Source organism: Cuculus canorus, chromosome 3 (genome assembly GCF_017976375.1).
Source record: "Cuculus canorus isolate bCucCan1 chromosome 3, bCucCan1.pri, whole genome shotgun sequence".
NCBI classification, from domain to species: Eukaryota; Metazoa; Chordata; class Aves; order Cuculiformes; family Cuculidae; genus Cuculus; species Cuculus canorus.
In genome coordinates this window covers 16,169,772-16,193,544 of record NC_071403.1, presented here as the reverse complement: position 1 = coordinate 16,193,544, position 23,773 = coordinate 16,169,772, and the positions used below count along the sequence as shown (strand labels likewise).

The 23,773-nt window shown below is 38.8% G+C and overlaps 1 protein-coding gene across 1 annotated transcript in view; it reads right to left on the bottom strand.

The window, feature by feature from the left end:
* Positions 1-5,480: 5,480 nt before the first annotated feature.
* The window catches only part of CD109 (CD109 molecule), a 77,118-nt gene continuing 58,825 nt past the window's right edge, over positions 5,481-23,773 (bottom strand). Inside the window, exons 28-33 of the mRNA XM_009564821.2 lie at positions 22,034-22,189; positions 21,879-21,944; positions 15,556-15,692; positions 11,448-11,604; positions 10,930-11,032; positions 5,481-8,215 (exon numbers count right to left, since the gene is read on the bottom strand). Of these exons, the coding sequence (XP_009563116.2) occupies positions 8,025-8,215; positions 10,930-11,032; positions 11,448-11,604; positions 15,556-15,692; positions 21,879-21,944; positions 22,034-22,189 (810 nt within the window). The 3' untranslated portion in view covers positions 5,481-8,024. The remainder of the gene's footprint in view (positions 8,216-10,929; positions 11,033-11,447; positions 11,605-15,555; positions 15,693-21,878; positions 21,945-22,033; positions 22,190-23,773) is intronic.

Below are 23,773 nucleotides of genomic sequence, written 5' to 3'. Positions count from 1 at the left end.
GTTTTAACTTCTCCTTTTCCCAGGTGACCACAGCTGTATTGGCACAAGTATGCTCAGAGGTAAAATCAACCCTGGAAGCCATGGCTGTGTTAGGTTGTATTTTTTTTCACATGGAAAAATCTTACCAAAACAGGGGTCACTGTATGAGGCAGCTCCATGTCGCACAGGGCACGTCTTGCTCAGGGGCTGCTCTAGCTCTGACAAAGTCCCAGGACCTTCTATATCATACTGGGCACTTGGGTCATTCCCAAGAGAAGCCGAAGGGTGCACTGGCGATTCATAACTAAACATTTCTCACCCTTGTATGTATACCTCAATTCTCCCCCAAATTTATTGAGCTTGATGATAATCTTAAGATACTTTCACTAGGATATCAGTCTCCTTAGGCTCCCTGTAAAGCAGAAGCACAATAAATAAGTAAATAAATAAATCAGAAAATAGTTTAGGTGTTTTGACCTATCCTTTTCAGAAACCCATCTCCTTCCATCAATTATTTAGACAGTATAGGGAGATTTGCCTCCTCAGTTACTCCTCTGAGGTCACAGTCCTGTCACCTCTCAGGACTGCAGCAACACTCCAGCAACAAGGGGTAAACTCAAACAAAAAGAATCAAAGGGAAAACGAGAAAAGGATGATTTGCAGAGCATGCAAAGCCTGCAAACAGCATCCATATTTTTCTATTATTAGAAATTTATGTACTCCCCACTTAGCAGTTACAGCCCACTGCGGTTCTCGTTGCTGTTAAAGATTACCACTTCTCAGCCCCTAATGTGCTAATAATGGGGAGAAAGGAGGCAGAAAGGGAGAAGAACAAACGGCAGACATCAGGCAAATATTGTCTTGAGCATAAGGGAAAATATTTTTAGAAACCAGAAAAACCATGAAACCATCTTCCACTTTGGGAAGTGCTTTTCTATTAAAGGAACATCAACATAAGTTATGTGTTAAGGATAAGAACACACAAATAAAACATATGGCAACGAGATTAAGCAGAGCATTTTTATTGCGTTATTATCTTCTCATACTGGGCTAAAATATATAAACCCACAAACTTGCAGCTCTTAAAACAGTTACAGATATGGGAGGAAAAAAATCAAGAAACAAGGCTGAGACATTCTCTATCTTTTATCATCTGCTGCCATCTGGAAATAGGTGTATTTTCTACAAGGTCTGAGGATTGCGGGGAGAGCTCTAGGTAGGTAAAACAAATGCTAGAATGTGAATTTTTTTCAAAACTACGGTAATTCTACTTCAGTGGATTCTTGATCTGTACAACTAAGATATTTTAAATCCCATCAAAATAAAATATTTCTAAATTTATACTCCTAGACTTCACTGTATTTCATCATAAAACTATATTATTGGAACATATAGTGAGAGACCCTATTGCAACAAAACTTTACCGACACAGGGAAAGGCAGGGTTTACTTAGATGGCAAGAGGCTTGCAATCTCACCAGGAGGGGAGAGGCAGCAGCAGATACACACAGGCAGAGGACAAAAGAAACAGTGATGAGTTGCTGGTCACTGCAATAGCTCTCAGCTCCACAGCATTGGCTTGTCGGTGCTCACAGACGTCATCACATGAAAAATCACAGGAAAGGAGACCTGCTGGAGGGGTTTGCAGGTATACCGATCTGGCTGGGATGGAGTTTATTTTTCTCATAGTAGTCTACATGGTGCTGCGCTTCAGATTTGTGACCAGAAGTTTGGTAACACATTGATGTTTCAGTTGTGTCAAGGCTTTCTCATTTCTCATGCTGCTCTCCTACCACGTAGGCTGAGGATGGACAAGAGGCTGGGGAGGGCACAGCCAGGACAGCTGAGCTAAACTAACCCGAGGGGTGTTCCATACTGGGTAATGTCATGCTCAACAATAAAACTCGAGGTACTTTCCAAAGCAACTGTCGCTCAGAGACTGGGTGGGCATTGATCTGTTGATGGGAGGTGGTCGGTGATCATCTCTGCATTGCTTCCTGTTTCTCTCTTTACCTCAACCCAAGAGTTGTTCTCTCTTTGCTCTCCCAATTCTCTTCCCCCATCCCACTCGGGGTGGGAGATGATTGAGCGGCTGGTAGGTGCTTTGTCGCCTGCTGATGTCAACCCACCACAGCAGGAAAGCAGTGATACAGCTACATACGAGCATATAAAAGCCAGCAGCCTTCCAGTACTTAAAGGGGACCTACAGGGAAGATGGAAATGGACTATTTTATCAGGGAGTGGGCTGGTAGGATGAGAAGTAATGGGTTTAAGCTGAAAGAGTGGAGATTTAAATCAGATACTAGGAAAAGAGTTCTTTACTGTGAGGGTGGTGAGGCACTAGAACAGGTTGCCCAGAGAAGTCGTGGAGGTGTTCAAGGCCAGGTTAGATGAGGCTTTGAGCAACCTGATCCAGTGGAAGGTGTATATGGCAGAAAGGTTGGAACTGGATGAACTTCAGGTCATTTCCAACCTAAAGCCTTTTATGTTTCTATGTTTTTATGTATGTATGGACCCTTAGGGTACGTTAACAGTGACTGCTCTCCAGCTGGACTTTGTGCTGCTGATCAGCCCAGATGTTCTGTAAGTTTTCAGCCCACCTCAGTGCCAGCCCTTTTAGCCCATACTTGATCAATTTATCAATGAGGATGTTATGAAAGAAAGTCATAAGACTTGGTTCTCCAGCCCTTCGCCAGCTTCATTGCTCTTCTCTGGACACACAGAAGAACCCCTTCTTGGAGCGAGGGCCTAAAACTGAATACAGTATTCGAGGTGCAGTCTCACCAGTGCCGAGTACAGAGGCAGAATCACTTCCATGGACCTGCTGGTCACGCAGTTTCTGATACAAGCCAAGATGCCATTGGCCTTCTTGGCCACCTGAGCACACTGCTGGCCCATGTTCAGCTGGAAACCAGCACTGCACGGCTTCACAGTATGTGCTTCAAACGGGGGGGGGGGCAGCCTCTAAGACGTGCTGAGGATGGATTGTGGTCGACAATGCAGAGAAACTGTCACCTACTCCAGCTAGCGGTATTGCTAAATAAGGAAACACTAGACAGATAGTATTAAAAGTCATCTTTAATAGAATTCAAAAACAGCTATTGCAAACTTTATTTGAGGAAAAAGAAATCATTGACAATCTTCCAAAATCCTGTGAAACAGTCTAGTTCTTTAATATTTATTATTTGAAAAGACAGAAGCAATTTTCATAGCTGGCAGGTTAGTTCACTTGCATTTGCTCAAAACAGCTCTTAAAAGTATTCTTCTTCCACCATTTCTGATTTCATCAAAAGTGGAAATGCATACAGTGATCCTAAACTAGATCAAAGTGGTATCTGACTACATCTCATTTTAGTTCAAAATGCTTAAGGCCTGATATGGAAAAAGAAGAAATGCAGTAGCCAGAAGGACAGCTAATGTATGATACATTACACTTGCTTATATCACACTTCCTTTAAGCCAGCATTTTTTATATTTTCTTCCTCATATTAGCATCCCACTCAACCTAAGAACAATAAAAACCACAACAAAAAAGTCAATTTATAATATAACATCATAAGATCTGAGCAAGGCTTATGAAGTTTTTGGGCAATCACTAAGAAATACAGAAATAAAATGTCTGTCTTGAAATTAAAAGGAAATCTTAACACTGGAGTTCTGGTGACTCAAATGTAGTACATAAGCAATTAATGCTCATGCATATCTGAAAAGAAAGACTTATCCATTAGAAAATATAATTACTGGATTGATCTCACACAGCACGCTGTCAGACTTTATTGCATAAAGTAGCATTAGTGCAATGATATTTCCAAGTGGCACACAAAAATACAATAAACTTAATAAAAACCAGCACTGAAATCAAATATTTTGACACAGGAAGAAGGAGAATCTAATAATAACTCAAAAGACCTCATCACATAATTGCTTTTATACTTTATGGATAAATTACTAGTGATAACATCTAATTCAAAAATCTTCAATGTATTTAGAGGTTAAATACGTAAAGATGGTTCTGCATGAAGATTTATGGTAGAAGAAGAAAGGCAATAATAGAAATATAATAGAATTAAAATTTAAATTGAATAATCTTTCTGAGTGTCTGAGACAGAAAAATCATGCCATTAGGGACCATATAATCTTCTCTAAAAACTTAACCATATATTTTGAAAAAACAGAACATCACACAGTGTTTTCCCTTTGGGTACTTTGTGAAGATTTTGCATGTTTTTAATTGCGCACACTTTTCACACTGTGGTGCACTGGAGCCTATATAGTGATTATACCTATACGTTTTACAGGGATCTGCTTAAACCAAATCCTATCAATATTCTTGAACAACACATTTGGAGAAACATTGCTAGGATAATATTTTGAAAACTGAATAAACACAATTTTTTAATCATAGGTCTGGTTTTCAGCAGTGACTTTCAAGACAAAAGAAAGGCATGTCATGTTGGACCTTAGCTCTTCTGTTTCTCCTGCTCCAGTTCAGCCACTCGACCCTTTTATCACACACCACTGATGTGCACAAGCCACACGCTCCTACTTGTGAAGTAAATGGGAGCGTGGTGGTGCCATACTGGGAACCAAACCAGCATGCAGACTCCAAGGTGCTGTCAACCTGTTAGAAAGCACTTGTCACAGGATGAGTGTTCCCTGTTCTGTTTGGTATAGAAGGTTTCTAGATGACACCCACAGACAAACCTGTCGAGAAAACCTTGGCTAAGATCATGAACAACAGCAAAGGTAGAATTTGGGGAAGAAGATCCTTTAAAATCCATTATGTTTTTCTTTTAAATTCAATCCTAAATAAATGACTCTTTCTTACTGATTCAAGAGCATATTGATGGCCCTGCGCAGACCATGTCCATTGACAGCACATGGATGAAAAAGGCATGGGAAGTATCAGAGAATACTCAGATTTCAAAGAAGCAGTAACAACACAGAAATGTTCCGGCAACGCAACATGAAGACTCCATCACAAAATACCTTTTCCCGACTGCTTTCAGCACCACTCCTTAAAGATCTTGTTTCTGAAGAGTTCCTAAAGATTTTTTTTTTGCTAAAAAATATGTCCTTATAACTTTATTGGGAACATGGCCCCTGTAAAATCAAAAACTGATTATAGAGAGCAATGGAAAAAATGTATATGCTGAACATTTGTGTAAAGGTTCCTACACAACAAGGAAAACAAGAAAAGTCACTCTGCAATATAATATTCCCCCTCCCTTGTTCCACTCACTGCCAATACAGAATACAAACTTTATCCTCTGCAACTCATTCAAAGGCTAGCCGCAACTGTAAAGTGACTGAAGGCATCAATGTAGGAAAGTTAAAGGCCACCTGGTGTAAACAATTGCTTAAATTCATATGCTGTACACTGTTTCTTTAAAACAGCTTAGTACAGATTTGGATAGCTGTAACAATATGCCTGCTGTGTAGAAAAAGGTAAAATAAAAGAGAATGTTTGTTCACTGACTCCAACAATTTCCATCACATGGTGACTGATGCTTCTTAGTAGGGTGTACAAGGCAGCCAAAAGTCATTTAAAAACCATGTGTTGTTTGTCTCAAAATCAAATGTAAGGGAATACTATTAAAACCTGTACTTTCTGAAATTAGGAGGAGCAATTTAATTCCATTTTTCTTGAGGATATTCAGGAAGCTGGGATTGCTTGTGAAATAAAACTCACTTATTCCTACTATGTACTGCAAATGAGCAGTTTATCTCCACTCTATCTTGTCTAGAAAATAAGCCTCTTTACCCTAACATTAATATCCCTCTTAGGTATTATACATATAGTAAAAACTGAAAGTATGTGAACTTCAGATTCTTGACATTACAGTAAATGGAGGCAAATGACATGTCAAGGCTGCTGTCTCCAAAAGCAAAAGATGAACTTTTTTGCTTTCATAGTTCCACTGCAGCAAAACATATCTCAGTTCAGAGTGTGAATGTCTTCCAGATCTTACACTTGGCACAATTCAATCTATGCTCCCACATACGAGCAAAGGATTTGAGATGCAAAGATATATTTTGGGTTATATTTTGGTTTCTATTAGCTCTAAACCCATGAAACCAAGGAGATGACTTACAGAGGGTCAGATCCTGCATCCTATTGACTAAGCAGTGCTTTGGATTTCAGTAAATATAATATTAGTTTATGTGGGTCAGAGAGCAGCACAGGCACTCATGTTAAGGCACTAATCAATTATTCAAGGGGTGAGAGATAAAGTGTGCCGAAGACAAGTGAAAAGCATGAACTTACTACAAAGAACCAGGCCTAAGCTCTGCCAGAGAGACAGAACAGAACCCCAAGTTTGTGAAAAACACTGTAAATTCTAAACACAGCTAAAGTAAAACAAATAACACCACCTAAACTAGTTTTGCATTTAAAAACCTATGCATCAGTATTAGAAGGCACCGGTCAGGAAGTTCAGGCCTCTTCCCATGCTACTACCATGCACTAATTTCTTTTGTGAATGAAAGTATAGATGAGCATAAAATACAAAAATATACAATTTAAGCAGTAACAAAATTTGAATAAAAATTAGAAATTGCCGTATAATTACATGTGGACATGTACACATTCTGTCTCAAAAAGGTATGAAAGAAAAGGATCCAATAGCCTTAAATTTTCTAACTCTGTTAGTTGGCATAACAGTTATTCACCTCATTTTAGTAACTAGGAATATTATCAGCTTGACTTCCTTATGAAAAAGAAGTAACTACTAGACATCACAGGCAGTGTTCAAAAAGGATAAATCGGCTGCCAGACAGGGAAGACATTCACACACTCACTCAGGAGGTAAGAGCTCCCCCATTTCCACTCATGGAGACCTGAAATTCTTCCCATGTGCAAAGAGCAGATTTGGGTCTAAAAGTGCCTGCTGCTCTTCACCATCCCACTTCAGCAAAGGATTTAAGCATACAAGGATGTTCTTAAAGTGAAGCAAGAATGTCAATTCTTTTGCTGGACCAAATGTATGTTCAGCCCATACTACTAAAAAGCCTCTCCCATCAACCAACAGCAGGAGTTGCATTCACAGATGGCACACGGGGCCAACCAGCGGATGTGGCACAGAGAGGAGTAAACAGTGGTTCGGGGGTGATGCCACTTAAATCATTGACAACACTGCAAACCCAAGACATTAATGATGGCCCAGAGTGACATTTCTAGAAGACTTCCAAAAACCAGGGAAGGATCAAAACAACCTTAATTCTGTTGGATATAAGTATAGCCATGGAGACCAGCATTGTCACATGGAAAGAGAATTACATTTGTTTCTGAATAGCCCTGGAAAAATGAAGTCTTAGTCTTCATCTTTGATACATTTACAGTAAAATTCTTCCAGAGTCAAATGCACGTGAACATCCTGAGGCCTTATTTTCAAACGTGATTAGCTTATGAATTGGCCAAAAATAATCCACCTACTTTCTCTGTAATGATAAAAAAAGACTGACAATTTTCTGGAGCATTCAGCAGTTTGTGAATACAGTACTTTTTGGCTCTTGGATCTGCTCTGAAGCCAGCTCCTTTTATTTTTCATATTATTCCCCATGAGAGCATACAGCGAAATTCAGTATTAATGTTGTGTCATGTCTGCAGAACAGAACAAAGTGAGCTCTGATATGAAGCTCCCAGCTCTCTGCTTAGTAACACTCCAATGGAGAAGCAGACTGTGTTTCAGAAAAGCACAGTGAACTAACGTATTCCTAAAAAAACAAGCACAATTGAAAGCTGGGGTGAAAAGAGAATGTGAACATTGAGCTAGGTTTGTATTTCTTCAGACTGCTTTCTCAGTAACTGTGCTTTCTCAGACAATAACTTCAGTATGAAGCTAACACTTGGAAAGTTTTTCCAGCAGACACTTAAAGAAGTTTTCTGGCACAGCCAGAAATTTACCATATGGGCCAGCCCAGTTCTCCCTGAACACAGCAGGAGTTTGGTCACTGTAATCACTAAACACAGGCCGGTATCTGAGCATAAAATTTTCTTTGGATAATTTATGGAAACCTTAGATACAAAACATAACCTGTTTCGTTTTACAGCACCCAACTGCACAGTAAGTTTACATGAATGACAAACAACACACAGAACAAGGAGGCCAACGAAGAGTGCTGAAGCAAGGCTGCAGAGCCATCTCGGTGGCAAAGACTGCAATCACTTTCACAGAAGTCACAGGTGGTTATACTTTGCATTACTTCTGAATTGTAAATTCTCACTGCTCTTCTCCCTGTTTGGAAAGGTTAGTTAACATTAGTTAATGAACTTCTGAGAACTAACCAACAAGTTAACTTCACAAAGAAAGCATTTTAAAGGATGCTCTAAATTCTTACATGCGCCTTGTCATACACTGCAAAATACTTCCCAGAGTGGGAAAGCCTAGGCATTAAAACATCAAACATCGAAAACATCAAAATAGTCTCAGTATATTCAGGCAAATGCTTGGTGAAAGGCATACTTTAATAGATTGATTCTGAAGTGCTAGACCTAACCCGTTCGCAAACCTCACTCACACATTTCAAAAGCAATTTTGCCCCTACCTACACAGCAACGCCCATGACAAAGGAATTCAGATGCTTCACCTGGCAGGTTACTGGCTACAACATTTACGACACCTAGTCTCATAACTGATGCTTTCTCTTCCACTGTCATGCCTGGGAGCTTCCCCTTCCTCAACCCGGGGCTGCTCAGCTCATCTAGCTTCTGCTCCTGCATTTTACTCCCCAAATCCCTGAAGGACCAAAGAGACTAAAAGACTGAAAAATCGTATTTGTTTCAAAAACATCAATGTATGGTAATTACTAAAAGAACAAGCTTTTGCAAACTTCATTCCTATAGTGGGTCATTTTTTATTTGAAGGTTTTCATTCCAACTAGGGATGCTGCAATTTCTTTTTTTATTAGTAGTAATTTTTAACTGAAATTATATCCAGTTTTTCTTCAAACCTCAAGATATTAAGAAAATTAAAATAAAATATGTATCTTTGTGGACCAAAATGCTTACCCAACAGTGACACCCAACTGAACAGAGTCAGGTAAGAGAAGCAGCAGTGACTTAAATGTGCTGAGTAGACATATATATTAACACTGGCAGATCTCCTGGCTGGCAGTGCTGTATTGGTATCCAACCCAGTTCTTACACCTATGCCAGTTGTAATATTCACCACACAAATGTAACTATTTTGATACATGCGAGAACACGAGGACTCCTTAGACATCTGCCAGCTCTGAATATGTCATGAATGTGTCACCATCACATAAAACATACACTTGCAGCTTGGGTCACCAACTACAAGAGTGATGGAATATAATAGATTAAAATAAAAGCAGGTCCCTGTGTTAGATAGGACTCTCAGGAGAACTCAGAATCATGGCATATGTATTTATGCTGACCAATAATATGTCTATGCTACACAGTAATATGAATGGTGTCTTGTAAATTAATATTTGAAATAATTTTTTTCTGAAAGTCAAAGCTTTCCATTGCAGCACTGATTACATCATACAAATTTAGGCCCTTAAGGATATTAATTTATATCTTTAAATTAATATTGGTATAGAACTGAGAATTTATGGATACTGAATGTATTTAAACAGAATAAACACACAGGCATTTATATGTAAATTTTAATACACGTATTCGTTATCCTACAAAAGACTGGGTCCTGAGCTCTGCTCTTCTCCTAGGAACTGAAGCATGTGGAAATTCATTTTGGCCATGGATTCTAAGGGTTATGTGTTTGTTTCAAATAAAAATTGCTCTAAGTTGTTAAGCCATTAGGCCTTAAAACATGGTTGAGGTTAATGGACAGTGTAGTTACATCAATTAATTTCCTATTCTAGTTTAAAAGTCTGTGATTGAACATACATTTCAGTCTCCATAAAATAAGTATGATCTTTATCTAGCTACAGTAATACACACAGCAGATTTGATTGTCTTTTGTCTTCTGCTAAAAAAAAAAATCAACATGAAGAAAATTGCCTATACAAATTTTTTATGCCTTATCTCAATCCAAGCCCAAATCATAGAATCATGGAGTCACAGAATGGTTCGGGTTGGAAGGGACCTTAAAGATCATCCAGTTCCAACCCCCCTGCCATGGACAGGGACACACCACCAGCCCAGGCTGCCCAAAGCCCATCCAGCCTGGCCTTGAACACCTCCAGGGATGGGGCAGCCACAGCTTCCCTGGGCAACATGTGCCAGTGTCTCACCGCTCTCATAGTGAAGAAATTCTTCCCAATGTCTAATCTAAATCTGCCCCTCTCCAGTTTATAGCCATTCCCCCTGGTCATATTCCCACAAGCCTTTATGAACAGCCCCTCTCCAGCTTTCTTGTAGCCCTTTCAGGTACTAGAAGGTCGCTATAAGATCTCCTCAGAGTATTCTCTTCTACAGGCTGAACAAGACCTAGAGAACAACGTCTTCTCTAGCTCTAAGGAGAAGGAAGAACTTCTTCTCTAGCCCTTAGGAGGAGACCCAAATCAAAAATCTTTGAAACTTTTTTCCAAGTACATCTTTTTTACATAGCTCAAGAAATCAAAACACTGGCTTTTTCTCCAGAGAAAGACTCAGTTCAAACAAGAAACAGATAGAAAAGCTATTTGAAACAATCATTAACTCGGTAAGAGAGCCACACTGAAGTTCCTGCTTTGTTTTGGTAGTTTGGGGAACACATTGGGACAGATTAAAGCAAATTCGCACCAGCTGAGGAACTAACCCCTTAGAACAGTAAACATGTATATGGGAAAACACTACTATTTGGCTAGAAAATTTGGCATGTCAATATCCAAAAAGGCTGCAGTTCAATGAAAAAAAAAAAAAAGTAAATTTCAGTTCAGTGTGGCTTTCTCTTCACTAAAATTTGTCCTGTTTCCACAAGAAGAAACTTTCTTTTAGACCTCTGATTCACTAAGATCCATTTGGAATGAGACTGAGACTTACTAGGTTCATAGTAATCCACTACAGCTACTGAAGCATCTTGGATATTTGCCACTTTGAAGTCTCTCACGGCTGGAATATCCACACAAACCTGTGTCTCATTTAGCTAGAAAAACAGAAGAGAAACATCCTGAGAAGCCTTGTAATGGTCGTTTCGTGGAAGAGGTAAGAACTTCTTGCTCAGCAGTAGTCTGTTTCTAACAACTTGGAGTCAGGATGCTTATAAAGATGCTTATCTCATTTAAAGTCAGTTGGGCCAAATTACAGACTTCTTGAAATGTCTGCCTTCTTATATACAATTTTTTAAGAGGTTTAATCTAGAAACCCCTCACAAATATAACTGATTTGTACCTATCAAATCAGTTTCAGTGAAAAACAGTGCAACTATTAATTCAATGTGAATAGCAGATACTGATTTCCCCAAAGAAATGATCATAATGTCTTTCCAACTTTAAAACAAAGAATGGCAGAGTCAAGACTAACATCACTACAAACACATTACTTTGTTATTTTCAACTTACAGAGTCTAAGTATAGGTTGACTTTTCCATTGTCTCTTTCCATCTTCTTAACTGTATTGTCTAACGGAATGAAATCCGGTGACACAGAGAAACCACTGAGTAAGCCAACTTCCATGAGGACCATACCACTACCGGGAGCTGTGCCGGAAGCAAAATACCTTTTTAAAACACAGAGATAAAGAAATTTTTAGTAGAAATACAATAATTCACTGTAGGATCATTAAATCCCACCTATGGAAGCAACAATGCTTATGAATAAACAAATGGCACAAAATGCCAATAAGAGATATTCTAACTATAAAGAGATAATAATTCAATTCTCTATTATTCTGCTTGATAATTTGAGAGTGGTGAGGCACAGGTTGCCCAGGGAAGTTGTGGCTGCCCCATCCCAGGAAGTGTTCAAGGTCAGGTTGGATGGGGCCTTGGGCAGCCTGGGCTGGTGGGAGGTGTCCCTACCCATCACAGGGGGTTTGGAACTGGATGATCTTTTAAGGTCCCTTCCAACCCGAACTATTCTATGATTCTATCATTTCAATTACATATGCAAAAGCAAGTCTAGCACTGGGAAAACTACAGTTCATAAATCCTATGAGACATTACACTGACACCACTAGGAGCCTTCCATTGGCACTTGTAAGTGCAGGTTTACACCACAAATATGCAAGAAATATTGCAATTAACAACATTTCAGAAGAAGTAATTAAAAGACTGCTCTTGAATTGAAATATACATATTTCTTCTTATGTATGCCTTGTTGCACTTTTGTTTATTTTTGGAAAGTCAGATAAAGGTATACACCAAAAAAGTCTCCCAAACCCTATCATATTTCCTTCATAGAGACTGATGGTTTCATTAACAAAGTTATCATCAGATTATTTATCAAAGTTCCAGTTTTAAAATGGATAGCCATGTTATTCATCCAGCTCCAGAAAAAGACAATTTAATAAGTTAAGTTCCTTCTTTTTTTCCTAAATAATGCTTATTATTATACCTTCTCCCAATATGAGAATCAGATGCTGGGCTAAAAAGTTTGGTTCTGTTGAACAAGCCCTACATACTATGCTGCACAACAGAACTATCAAGATATATTTATGGTGTTCTGTGCTACAAGTGATATTTATATGACCTGCAAAAGATGGTATTGCTTTAAATAAAGTAGGTGGTGGCAGAAGAGGTTCCCCCCGCCCTTGGCGTGGAGGGTAAACGATTACTGTTAAAATAGAATAGAAGCGTCTCCAATCCACATTTTGTAGGCCTGACAGTAGTTGAAAGTAATTGGATAAAACTATTTCTTTGTAGAGCTGGATGGTTTCAAAAAAGGGAAGACTTGCTTTCAAAGCAATGCTGTTAAGCCTGGCAGCGTGGCTGATTGAACGCAGATATGTCTTTGAAAGAAATACAGCACAACTGCTGACTTCAGCTGGCTCATGAGACTAGAAACAAATGAAACCATCTGTTGGATAATGTGCTGTGCCAAAGTAGCTGCTATTGAAAACAAACAACTGATTTGGAACTGGATGCAATTATTTCTGCATAATTATGAATAAGAAGGGAGGAAAACACCCAAGCTGTCTAGTCAGCCTGGGATACTACCAAAATACCAACAGGTAACCAAAACAACTTGGTATTGTCAAGAAGGAAGTAAGGTGTATCCCTATAAGTTATGAGGATCTAACTCTTTTAACAAAGAAGAGAGACAGCTTTGGAGGTGGCTACTGGTATCACCTCTTCAATTCATGTTCTCTTAAAAAACGAAAAAAAAAATTACCTGAAGAGAACCAAAAACATTTTGAGCTTGATTTTATGTTTCAGTTCTTCAGCAACGTAAGAACTGTGCAAGACCCTTTCACAGATGATGCAAAGAGGAGAAACCAAGACCAAGCTAACACAGACAGAAAGCATAAACAAAAGGGTGACGAGAACCATCAGCAATCAGTTTCCCATGCCTGAAAACAGCATGTGGGCAACAAGACCAACCAGAGAAGAAACTGGCAGCTCTGGGTATTTGACTTCCAGGCAGTAAGTTAGCTCCCATAGCCAAAAGTCATCTCAATTTGAATGAGAAATCATCTGCTCCAGTGTTAATATCCAGTTGAGATGACCATGGCCACTCATTAAGCTGGTTGAAATATAGTGGAATATTCTGCAGATTAGAGAAAGAAAAAAAATTGCAAAGCTGCAGCCTCCATTATCTGACTATGCATACCCACAGCTAGCTAAACTGATTGAGATTTCAGCAGTCTTTCTGTATTTGCCTACTTTGGTTTCTCTACCAGAAAGCCACATCATGCTCTAAATATAATAAGCAGACAAACTAATTCAGGAATTTAATATAGATAATGCATATATTCTATATGTGGAAAAAAGAAGACAATGACTAGTCTATTAAGCCAAGCAACCAGAGACAAAGTCTCAGCCTAAAGAATAGAAACACAGACTTGCTAGAACTTATAGTAGTCCATTCTCCATGATAAGAATTCATGCATCTTAGAGTTCCACATATTCTTCAGGGCATTTTTATAATGGATCTTCTTCTATCCTTTGAATACTTTGCAATGAAAACATCATCACCCTAGAACATTCCCAGAGAGATGGAGCCCTTCCTGTTTGTATGCCTGAGCCAAAGGTCTTAGCTAGAAAATTAGAATGCTCAGGCAAGACTTGCCCCAGAGGCATCATGCGAGCCCTTTAAAAGTCAGCTAAACTTTAGAAAGCTGTAGACACTTCATAGAAAAAGCCCATTCTCGCTCAAGAGCTCTCTTGTATTCTAATGTCCCTGTCCACCATCTGTATCACTGAATTGGTTACCAGAAACACATAAAAACAGGGCTCTGGCTTTGCGCGTACTGGCTACTTCCCAAATTAAATCAATTCTTTCTGTACTGAAATCATATACACTATATCTCATTATTTGTATGATGGTGTCACCTAGAGGCTCCAACTCTAGCCACGGCTCCCTTGTGGTAGGCAGAGCATAAAAATAGTTTGAGACATAGGGTGTTTAAAGTTTACATAAATAACAAAAAGAGGATGTGGAAGAAAGGAATGCAAGAGTAATCACAGTGAATCAGGTGGTAGTTTGCAAATATTGTCTTTACAAGGAACTCATTATAATTTCACATGAACTAAACAGTGTTTCTAGAGGAACTATTTACAGATGAAATCCTAAAATACAAAGAATGCAGGTATCTCAACATCTTTGCAGGTAATAAAAGACAGAAGACAAAAAACATAAATATAATACATGGATACAATGGGTTTTCTGTGAAATATGCAGTGCTCTTTAACCACAGTAAGAAGTGTCTGCTGAAGAAACTGTCAGGGAACAAACACCATCATATAATGCTTTTATACATACATGTTTCAACTCTAGAATAATGCTCACATTATATTATATAATCAAATTAATGACTACAAGATATATTGGTAAATGAAAGATCACAAAGATACTTGCACAATAAGACAAAACCCCAGTAGAATTTATCATCATGTAAAAATGGATTTTGACTCCTGCCCAAATTGTTCTGAGCAAAGTTTATTCATAGAGATGACTATTTATTAATAGAGATAATTATTTCTATTTCATGGTGTTTTCAGCACTTCAGAACTTCCCTCTCTCTTTTTTTCTTTAAAAAAAGAAAAAAGTATTTACTTCTAGATCAAAAGAGAAGTTTTCTGTTCACAATAGGTAAGAGTAATGGGCAATTATCACAGTCTGCTACTAGAATTTAGAATGTGGAAGGCATTCCTTCAGTTTTCAATGCTGTCCACAGTTCTCCACATAGCTAAGAAGCATTTGCACCAAAGAAGCCTTTGAGCTTTTCCTTGTATTTCACACAAACTCTTACGTATACGTCTAAGATTTAGGGTACCACTAATTTTGTGTGTACCAGTAGAAAAATATGACCTGACCCGCAACAATTTTTGCATGGAAGTTTAACTACTGTCATTTTTAATAAGTAATTCTTTCATTCTCTTTAGTTATGTGTTTGTAACCCATATATTAGTAAATCCACACAAACAAATGTATAATTTACCTCATTTTAAATAATTTAAAGGCTGTGTAGACAAAGAAGTGTATGAGATGCTCCAGCTGAATTACTTACCTTGTGCACACATTCAAGGTTAAATGGTTTTTATCATCTTTGTCATCTTTTACATCAACATTCAAGTCAAAGGCTTCTTGTTTTTGGACAGACCTGAGCCTCTGTGTTGTAAATTTTGTGTTGTAAATAATATTGAGCTGTGGATTGCAAGTAGAGACGTTAGATGACATACGTAAAGCAAATCTGTGCAGTTAAAACACTACATTTGTAACATTATAAGGCCAGAGGAATGTTCACATGAGGCAGGATACATGACCTCGTATCTGACAGTTGCACACATGAGATTCACAGGAATTCTCTGAAAGAAATATTCCTTCTGAACACTTTGTACCGCAGCAGAACCAATGCAATCTCCAGGATACAACTGAGGAAAATACAAGGGAGCTCAGGGAAAACCAGCAATTTTTTCCCAAGCTGCTGTTTGATGCTTTATAATGCATGCAGCTACTTCCTCACAGAGTGAAATGGGATCAATAAAGGCAAACTTCAGAGACTGACACCCACTGAGTTAAAAGAGAGAGGCTATGTATGAAAGCAGAGCAAGGGCAAATACAGAGCGTATGCACAGAATTTGTCTTCAGTCTTCATGTCACAGCATTCATACACTCTAAACAGATGAGAAATAGCATGCTGCTCCAACTCCAGAACAACACTGTTTTCTTGTAGTTAAGCAGTTTCATCATCAGTGCAAATACAAAGCTACACTCTTGAGTCTGCCTCAGGGACAGAGCTTTTGCCCTTTCTGCTCAACAAATAGGTTCTAAGCCTACAGAAACTGTCTCCAGCTGAACGTCTGGAATAATACATGGTAAGAGGTGGAAGACAGTCAGGTAATGTATTACATGTATTTATCTTATACTGCCTCCTGAGCATCCACTTTCCTCCATTGTGGAAAACAGAATACTGTGTTAGACTGAGCTTTGGTCTGACTCAACACAGTCCTTCTTATGCCTTCTTTCCAAATACAAGAACTAGGGGAGCAGATTCAAAAGAAGAAAGAAGCAGTGTTAAAAGTTTAGAAATATTTTTAAAGTTACAGATTTATGGAACCAAAAAAAGAAAAAAAAAAATCCATGAAGGAAATATCTACCAAGACAGAGAGAGCATTCAGAGATGACCCATGGACTGGGAAAGCCCTGTGCTGCAAATAAATGAAGGGCAAGAGGGTATACCGGTGAGATATCTCTTCACGCTTGTCCTATTCTAGTAGACTTCATTGGTCATCTTCTCTAGTGGCCATGTAATACAGGAAATTATACAAGTCATCCCAGCACATCTGCTCTAGCATACACATGTACTCATACCCAATGAAAGATAGCAAAAATTAAATTTAACTTTCAGAAAACCTTCCAGGGTGCTTCTGACTGATTAACACCTGATGTTAATGGTAACTGCAGCGTCCCTTTGCTGGGACATAAACAGGACACCATCTCTGACAGAAGACAAGAGAATGGGTTGCTGACTCAGCACTTCAATGTGATGAATCAGAAGGCTCAACTTTCAAAACCCTGGCATGATCAAAAAAGAAAAAATCAAATACAAGAAATCAAGAAATAGTTCACATTATTTGGCAAAAGTGCAATTTTCACCAACAACAAAATAGTAAGTTTACAAACAATTTTCACAAACAAAATCACTATCGGTTCCCTTCGTCATCAAGATAAAACACATAGCAGTGCATGGAAGGGTCTTTGATTTCAGTAGAAAAATAATCAGAAAGTAGTCTGGAGAAGAGGAAGCTAAGGGGAGATCTAAGGGGAGGTTGTAGCAAGGTGGGTGTTGGTCCCTTCTCCCAGGTAACGAGCAATAGGACAAGACGAAATGGACTCAGGTTATGTCAGAGGACGTTGAGATTGAATATTAGGAAAAAATTCTTTACTGAAAGAGTGGTAAAGCATTGGAACAGGCTACCCAATGAAGTGGTTCAGTCACCATCCTTGGAGGTATTAAAAAAAACTAGATAGACCTGGCACTTCGGGCATGATGGTGTTGGGCTGACAGTTGGACTGGATGATCTTAGAGGACTTTTCCAACCTTAGCAATTCTATTCTATTCAAATAATTCCCCTTGGAAGACCTCAACATGCACTTTGTTTGGCTAAGGAAAAGGGAATCAAAAGTCCTTCTGGGAAGTCATGGTTCCTTTACAACAGTTTCTGGCAGCAAATGGAAAATTGTCAGTCTGAATTTAAAGGTACAATGTGGGTCATCCAAGTTATAGGTTAACAAGTCAGTTATACACTAGCAAGTCTGTGCAAACAGAGGAGTCTTTAATTCCTGATTTATTGCTTTTGCCATTGCATCTCTCACTCCTTGATATGAAAGTTATGCTCTCTCAGTCTACACACACATGATTCCCATTGCCCTGCACTGCTGAATTTACCAAGCTTTATGAGTACAGTGCCAATTCTGTACAGGTACTCAAGACAACCATGGTGCAAAGGTGAAGATTTATCCTGTAAAAATTCTCTGTGGGAGAAGGAAGTACCAAGGGTGAAGCCAATCTAGAAAGCCTGCCAGTTAAAGGCATGCAGATAGTTTGGTAAAGACAAGCTGTTGGTGCATCAACGATCTGTCATCGCAGAAACAAAGCTGTTTTAACTTTTGCCAGAACGCTAATGAGCGGGAATATATTGCAACACACGATGTCTGAAACCACATACTGAACAGGTCAATCACCTAGTATTTTCGTGGAATGAGTTATCATTCTTATGGTCTGACTTTCCTTTTCTGATTACTCATGACAATGAAGGAAAAATCTTTTTCACAACACAGAGTTTAATTGAAGTCTCTTTCTTGATACACTACTACTTTGGGGGCAGAAGGTTATTACACAGAAACTAGCATTAAATCAACAAAACGAGCAACTGCAGTTCTTCTTAAACCTTTTAAGAAGCAGCTGCCAAAGCTAAAGACAGAACTAGTCCAGACTTGTCATACAAAACCAACTCTGTCGAGAGGCCCAAGAAGAGAAAACTAAAAGCCAATCTTCAGCATGAGAGATGCTTGTGACAGTATCTGACCCAACCAATTGCATTACATTTCAAAAACCATGAATTATTTATGATGCCCTAATCAATGTCTTTGTCTCTCTTCTTTTTGGTCTTCAACTAGCAGTTTGATTGAGGGCATGAATACAATGAAATCATCTGCATTATCTTTCCGTCTCTTTTCAGCTACTTGGCATACACTCGAACTGTAATGGAGAAATAAGTGTCCAATTCACAGTGTATCTTTTTCAGTACCATCTCACTGAATAACATCCAGTCCCTTGCTTAAGTCTAGTAAAAATATGCTGAGTGGAAAAAATGGTCAGTGCTTTTCAGTAACAGGTCATTTGCAGGTTCTTCCTCACTCCCTGTCTATACATGACCAGGAGATCAAGGATATCTTGCCCATCAATCCACTTTGCCCATACCCAACCTCCTGGAGCTTGCTAACACTTCTGTTGCCAGTCCTGCATTTCAGTGGAATCCCTCTTTGTTCCAGAAGGCATGGGTCATGCCAGATTTTTTGAGGTACTTGCCAAACGTGGTTGACATTACTTCTAGAAGAGATGTTTCTTCCAAAGACTTTCAGCAGGGAAGAGAAATCCTTCAATTCCTTTCTCTAAAGAGTGCTTTTCATATACCCTAACTCCACAGCCATCTTCTCCTTTCCCCTTTAGACTCAGTATCTTAGGACACCGATAGTATGTGCCCATATAATGAAGGGAAGAGCTCGGAGACCTTGTTGACAGCAGAACCACAAAATGACAAGTAAATGTCTGCTTTTGCAACTACACTATCCAAAATAAATACATTTTATGAGATCCTGCAGAGTCAAGAGTGAATGCACTGCCAACTTGCACACAAAGACAGTGAGATTTCACAAAAATCTAAGTTTTTTTTCCTAAGAATACATTCTATTGGGAAAGCAGCCTTTTCCATTAATGGACCAAATCTTGTGTTTTGTGATATTTAAATGCGTTACTGGTTTGACGTGCTACATTTGGCCAGAAAGCCAAATCCCAGAACAGTGAATCTCACCACTGTACTTTGGCGGGCCTAAGACAATGAAACCCAGCTGAAGAAATGTGATCACAATGTCATATGTTATCTGATTTATTAAATGCAACCCAGATCTAGTTTATGTCTGGGAAAAAGAGAAATCTCATTCCAATGGCATCAGTGCTCTTTCTTTTAGAATACTAGACCTGTCAAAGGAAGCAGAAGGAAAGGATTGGTCCCAGCAAACAAAAAGTTTTGGAGAAACTACTCCACTTTTTTTTTTTAAGTACAATATCTTGAATCAAGTCATGGCATCTCTGAATCAAAGCTGCAGGAAAAAAGGCAACAGCACAGTGACAGAAGAGCAGCACAGAAGAAGATAACCTGGCACTGGTTCCTGAACACCAGTTATTTGGGAATACATCAGCACGTTCATATAACAAACCAAGAACTTAAATCATGGTGCTATATACCCCAAAGGAGCTTTATCAGAGTCAGCTTCTGACTATTTTGGGTGGAAGAGTTCTGCTCAGTCTTCACCAGACATGCTGGCTTGCATGTGAAATTTTCCTGTTGGCAAAAACGTAATCGGAATCAACATGCTTCAACAAATCAGTGTTTTCCAGCAAGAAGCAATTTGCTGAAAAGTTTCTGATTGGCTTGCCTGACAAATTATTTGACTTAATATCAGGGAATATTTCTCAACAATAATTAAGGTTAAGTACTTAACCTTACTTAACCGTAAATGTTCTGGAGCCCTGCTTTGTTACATTCCACATATACACACACACTGAAATCACAGATGTGTGAATGCAGTCCTGCTGAGATGTTCATTCCTGTCTTGGCATGCAGGTCTGAATTTAAATTATCCTCTGAAACTTTTGAACTTTGCTGTAAACTTCATTTGCGCTTCTGGGAATTAATAAACATGGGCCATGAGTTATGGCACTGTGGGATGTGCAGACTGGTGCTGAATGAATGAGGTGCATCTCTAGCTGCTGTTCACTGCTGATAGGCAGCTGTGAAGTTTTCTTTGTAAAGGTCTTTCATCCAAAATCATATTTAGCAACGAACACCACGCTTTTTTATTTTCCCGATACATAAGAAGACTGAAGTAAAGGGCAGGTTGGAAGGAACTTGAGATGGAATCTGACCTGGCATAAAACTTCAAGACCATTAAACGCAGCCCAAGTTCAGTTTTCCCAAGTACAACTAGAAGGAGTCTAGTAGGAATTCCATCTGGTTTTGATATAAACTCAGTAAATATGAATTTATCTATATACTTCCAATAAAACAAGACTCTCATGCTCAGAGACTAAAACTTCTGTATTATCTGTAGCTTTTCAAAGGTCGTCTCTTTCACCTGTGTGTTTCTAAGTCACTATCATGGATGAGACAGCCGGGAAGAGACCCATTAGTGGCCATATCAAATACAAATCCTTCATCTCATATAATTTTTCTCATAGGATTAGGGAAAATCTTGGAGGCAGCGTTTCTTCAGAACGTAATCTCCACCATGGGAGAAGAGCAAGCAGCTGAAAAGCATAGAAGGCCTATTTATTGTCAGCTAGTTCTAAATACAGTGTGTTGACCCCAACTAAATTTGTTTGAATACAATTAAAGATGTTTGAATTTATACTATAGAACACAGTCTTCTGCAGGACAGGCAGAGAAGGGATCACTGCACCTCCCTGCACTCTTTGCCATGCTCACACTTTTGGCTGATGCTAAGCATCTACTACTGTTGGTAGTTCGCAGGATCCTTTGACTCTGCCTTTCATGCTACTTCAGAACAGTGTAAAAATTGCTGGAGAACCTAACCATAGCATTCTCTTACTTTTAACTTTTGCACTACTGTATTCTACTTCATTAAAAGGAGAATAATACTATCAATGTAATCTTGTTCTATTCTGATCTGTGCCTTACCACAGTTAACCACAGATTCCTGATGAGGCATTTCTACCTGGTCCACATCTAATTTTCACTGTGACCTTCTTGTCTGTCAATGTACCACTGTAGTCCTTTGTTTTGGAAACATACACTGCATTTCTACAGGTGGACAGGGCTGCTTTGACATTACTCTGTCCCCTGGAAGTGTCTCAAAACAGTCAAGCATTCAGCAGTATTTAAAAGGCCAGGCCATTGGACATAAACAATCAATAACAGGAATATGTCCACTCACATGATATACGGTTTACAGCATTTTTCAGTTACTAAAGTGCTTTGGGACTGACATAAGACATTTCAGAAGACTGTTCTTATTAGCATGTTTTATAAAGCCTCCAACCTCCCTTTTTGAGAGCATATCTTTAGCAAGAACAATGGCACTGCATACCTGAAAGACAGCAAATCCTGTTCCCTCTGCTGCCACTGTAACTGTCATTGGTTGTGCAGGGGTAATCTGAAAGAAAGACAGATGAGTAAAACAGTATTTTTTAAGTACTTTCAGTCAGCAGACTTTAAAAAAGCATTCCTTGCTATTTACAGTACCTCTTTGGTCTGAAGCAGAAAACGGTTTCGAGTGTCAATTGAAAATATTTCTGGAGTTTTCAAAGAAGGTGCTGTCACTGTTATATCCATTTCTGTCTTGCTTGCAGCAGTGAGAGTTGCAAATAGACTCAAGGCTTGCAGAGCCACCACTGTGTCCTGTTGAGAAAAATAATTCTTCTGTACTAAACAGAAGAAGCCTGTGCAGTGAACTACCTGTGTGTAGGCCATGGCTGGGAGAGCTCATGGTCCCTGTGTTGTCCCATTTATTGATTATGTTGGTAGTTTCATGCAGCTGCCTACACATCTCCATTGGCATTCCACTGGCATGAAGGATCTTAGCACAGAAGACAGACAGCAGCACATGACAAGTTAGGTACTACGACACGCAATGGGGAATGAGCTGGGAGAACGACAAGAAGTTCTCCTGTTGTGCAAGGTATGTGGAAGACCTGACACAACAAAATCACACACCATGCGGACAGCAATGAGAAAGCCAATGAGAAAAAGTAATGGTTCTGTTACTGTCCAGATGTATATAGTGACTAAGGATTAAATATCTAGTACTTCAAAAGCTATAGGTCTGAAAAACTATTAATATTTCTTTTTGAAAAGACTGAAGTTAGAATTTATTGGATCCACAGAAATTACTTCAAAGGGATTCAGTTGTTCTATACTTTATATCTGATCATATTTTCTGTGTGATCACTTAACCACTGCAGAACATGCTTATAAATATACTATAATATCTCTCTCTCACTTTCTCTTTTATTTATCTTTGTGTACAAGTGCAGGTTTAGCTTCCCAGGTTTTGAACCTGACACGCAGTTTTTGAGCATTTGTTTCAGTAGGGTTTAGTGAATGAGAATTCATACATAATTTTCTAGAAAAAAAAAATAAAGCGATCAATCATATATCTCAGGGATTTTTTCTCTTCACTTAGTTAATTTTGCACTTATTTTTGACCAGTGATAGTGAAGGAATGAGTCTTGCAGGCTCAGCATACAGAGGTGTTTTATTCATTCTTAGATCATTTCTAGTAACAAAATTCTAATGTAACAGAAGCTCATTAATTATGACGTGGTGACTGTGCCATATCTTAAGGTACCAGCATGTGCTGCCTATTCAGTCTAAATGTGTAGAAACCACTCCTTAACAATTAGAAATTACTCTTCTTCTCATGCCATGTCCCTGTCTGAGATGAACTGCTTCACTGGTTTCTTAAAAATCGAGGAAGATCAGATAATTAGCAACAATACCAAAGTTGCTGGTACATTGAACCACTACTGCTGGAATCCCAGCTCCAGTGCTTAACATGGTGTGACTGAACGGACGCAGCTAATGAGCTACAGAAAGACTGAACAGTCTGGAGTAAGTGGCAGATTTTTTCAGTAGGAAGTCAATACCTACCCTGAAATATCTTTGATTACTCCTTTGCAGAAGACAGTGACCAAGCGTCTGAATTACTCTGCCCTTACTCAGACTATTCATATGTCAGTTCTTGCTGAAGATCTTTTTGCTTCGAAGCCCGAACTTACAAAGCCTTTTTCAATTTAAAGTAAATGAAACTACAGTAACCTATCACATCTGTTTATCTGATTTATCTTACAGACTTAAGGCGCTCTATGATGTTTGAGAATCTGATTTCAAACATCTGAAAGCAGAAATATACCTGCCCTTACTCAAGTTGTGGAAACCAAAATATACCCTGAAGAGCATTTTCCCAGTCCTTACAGTCACATC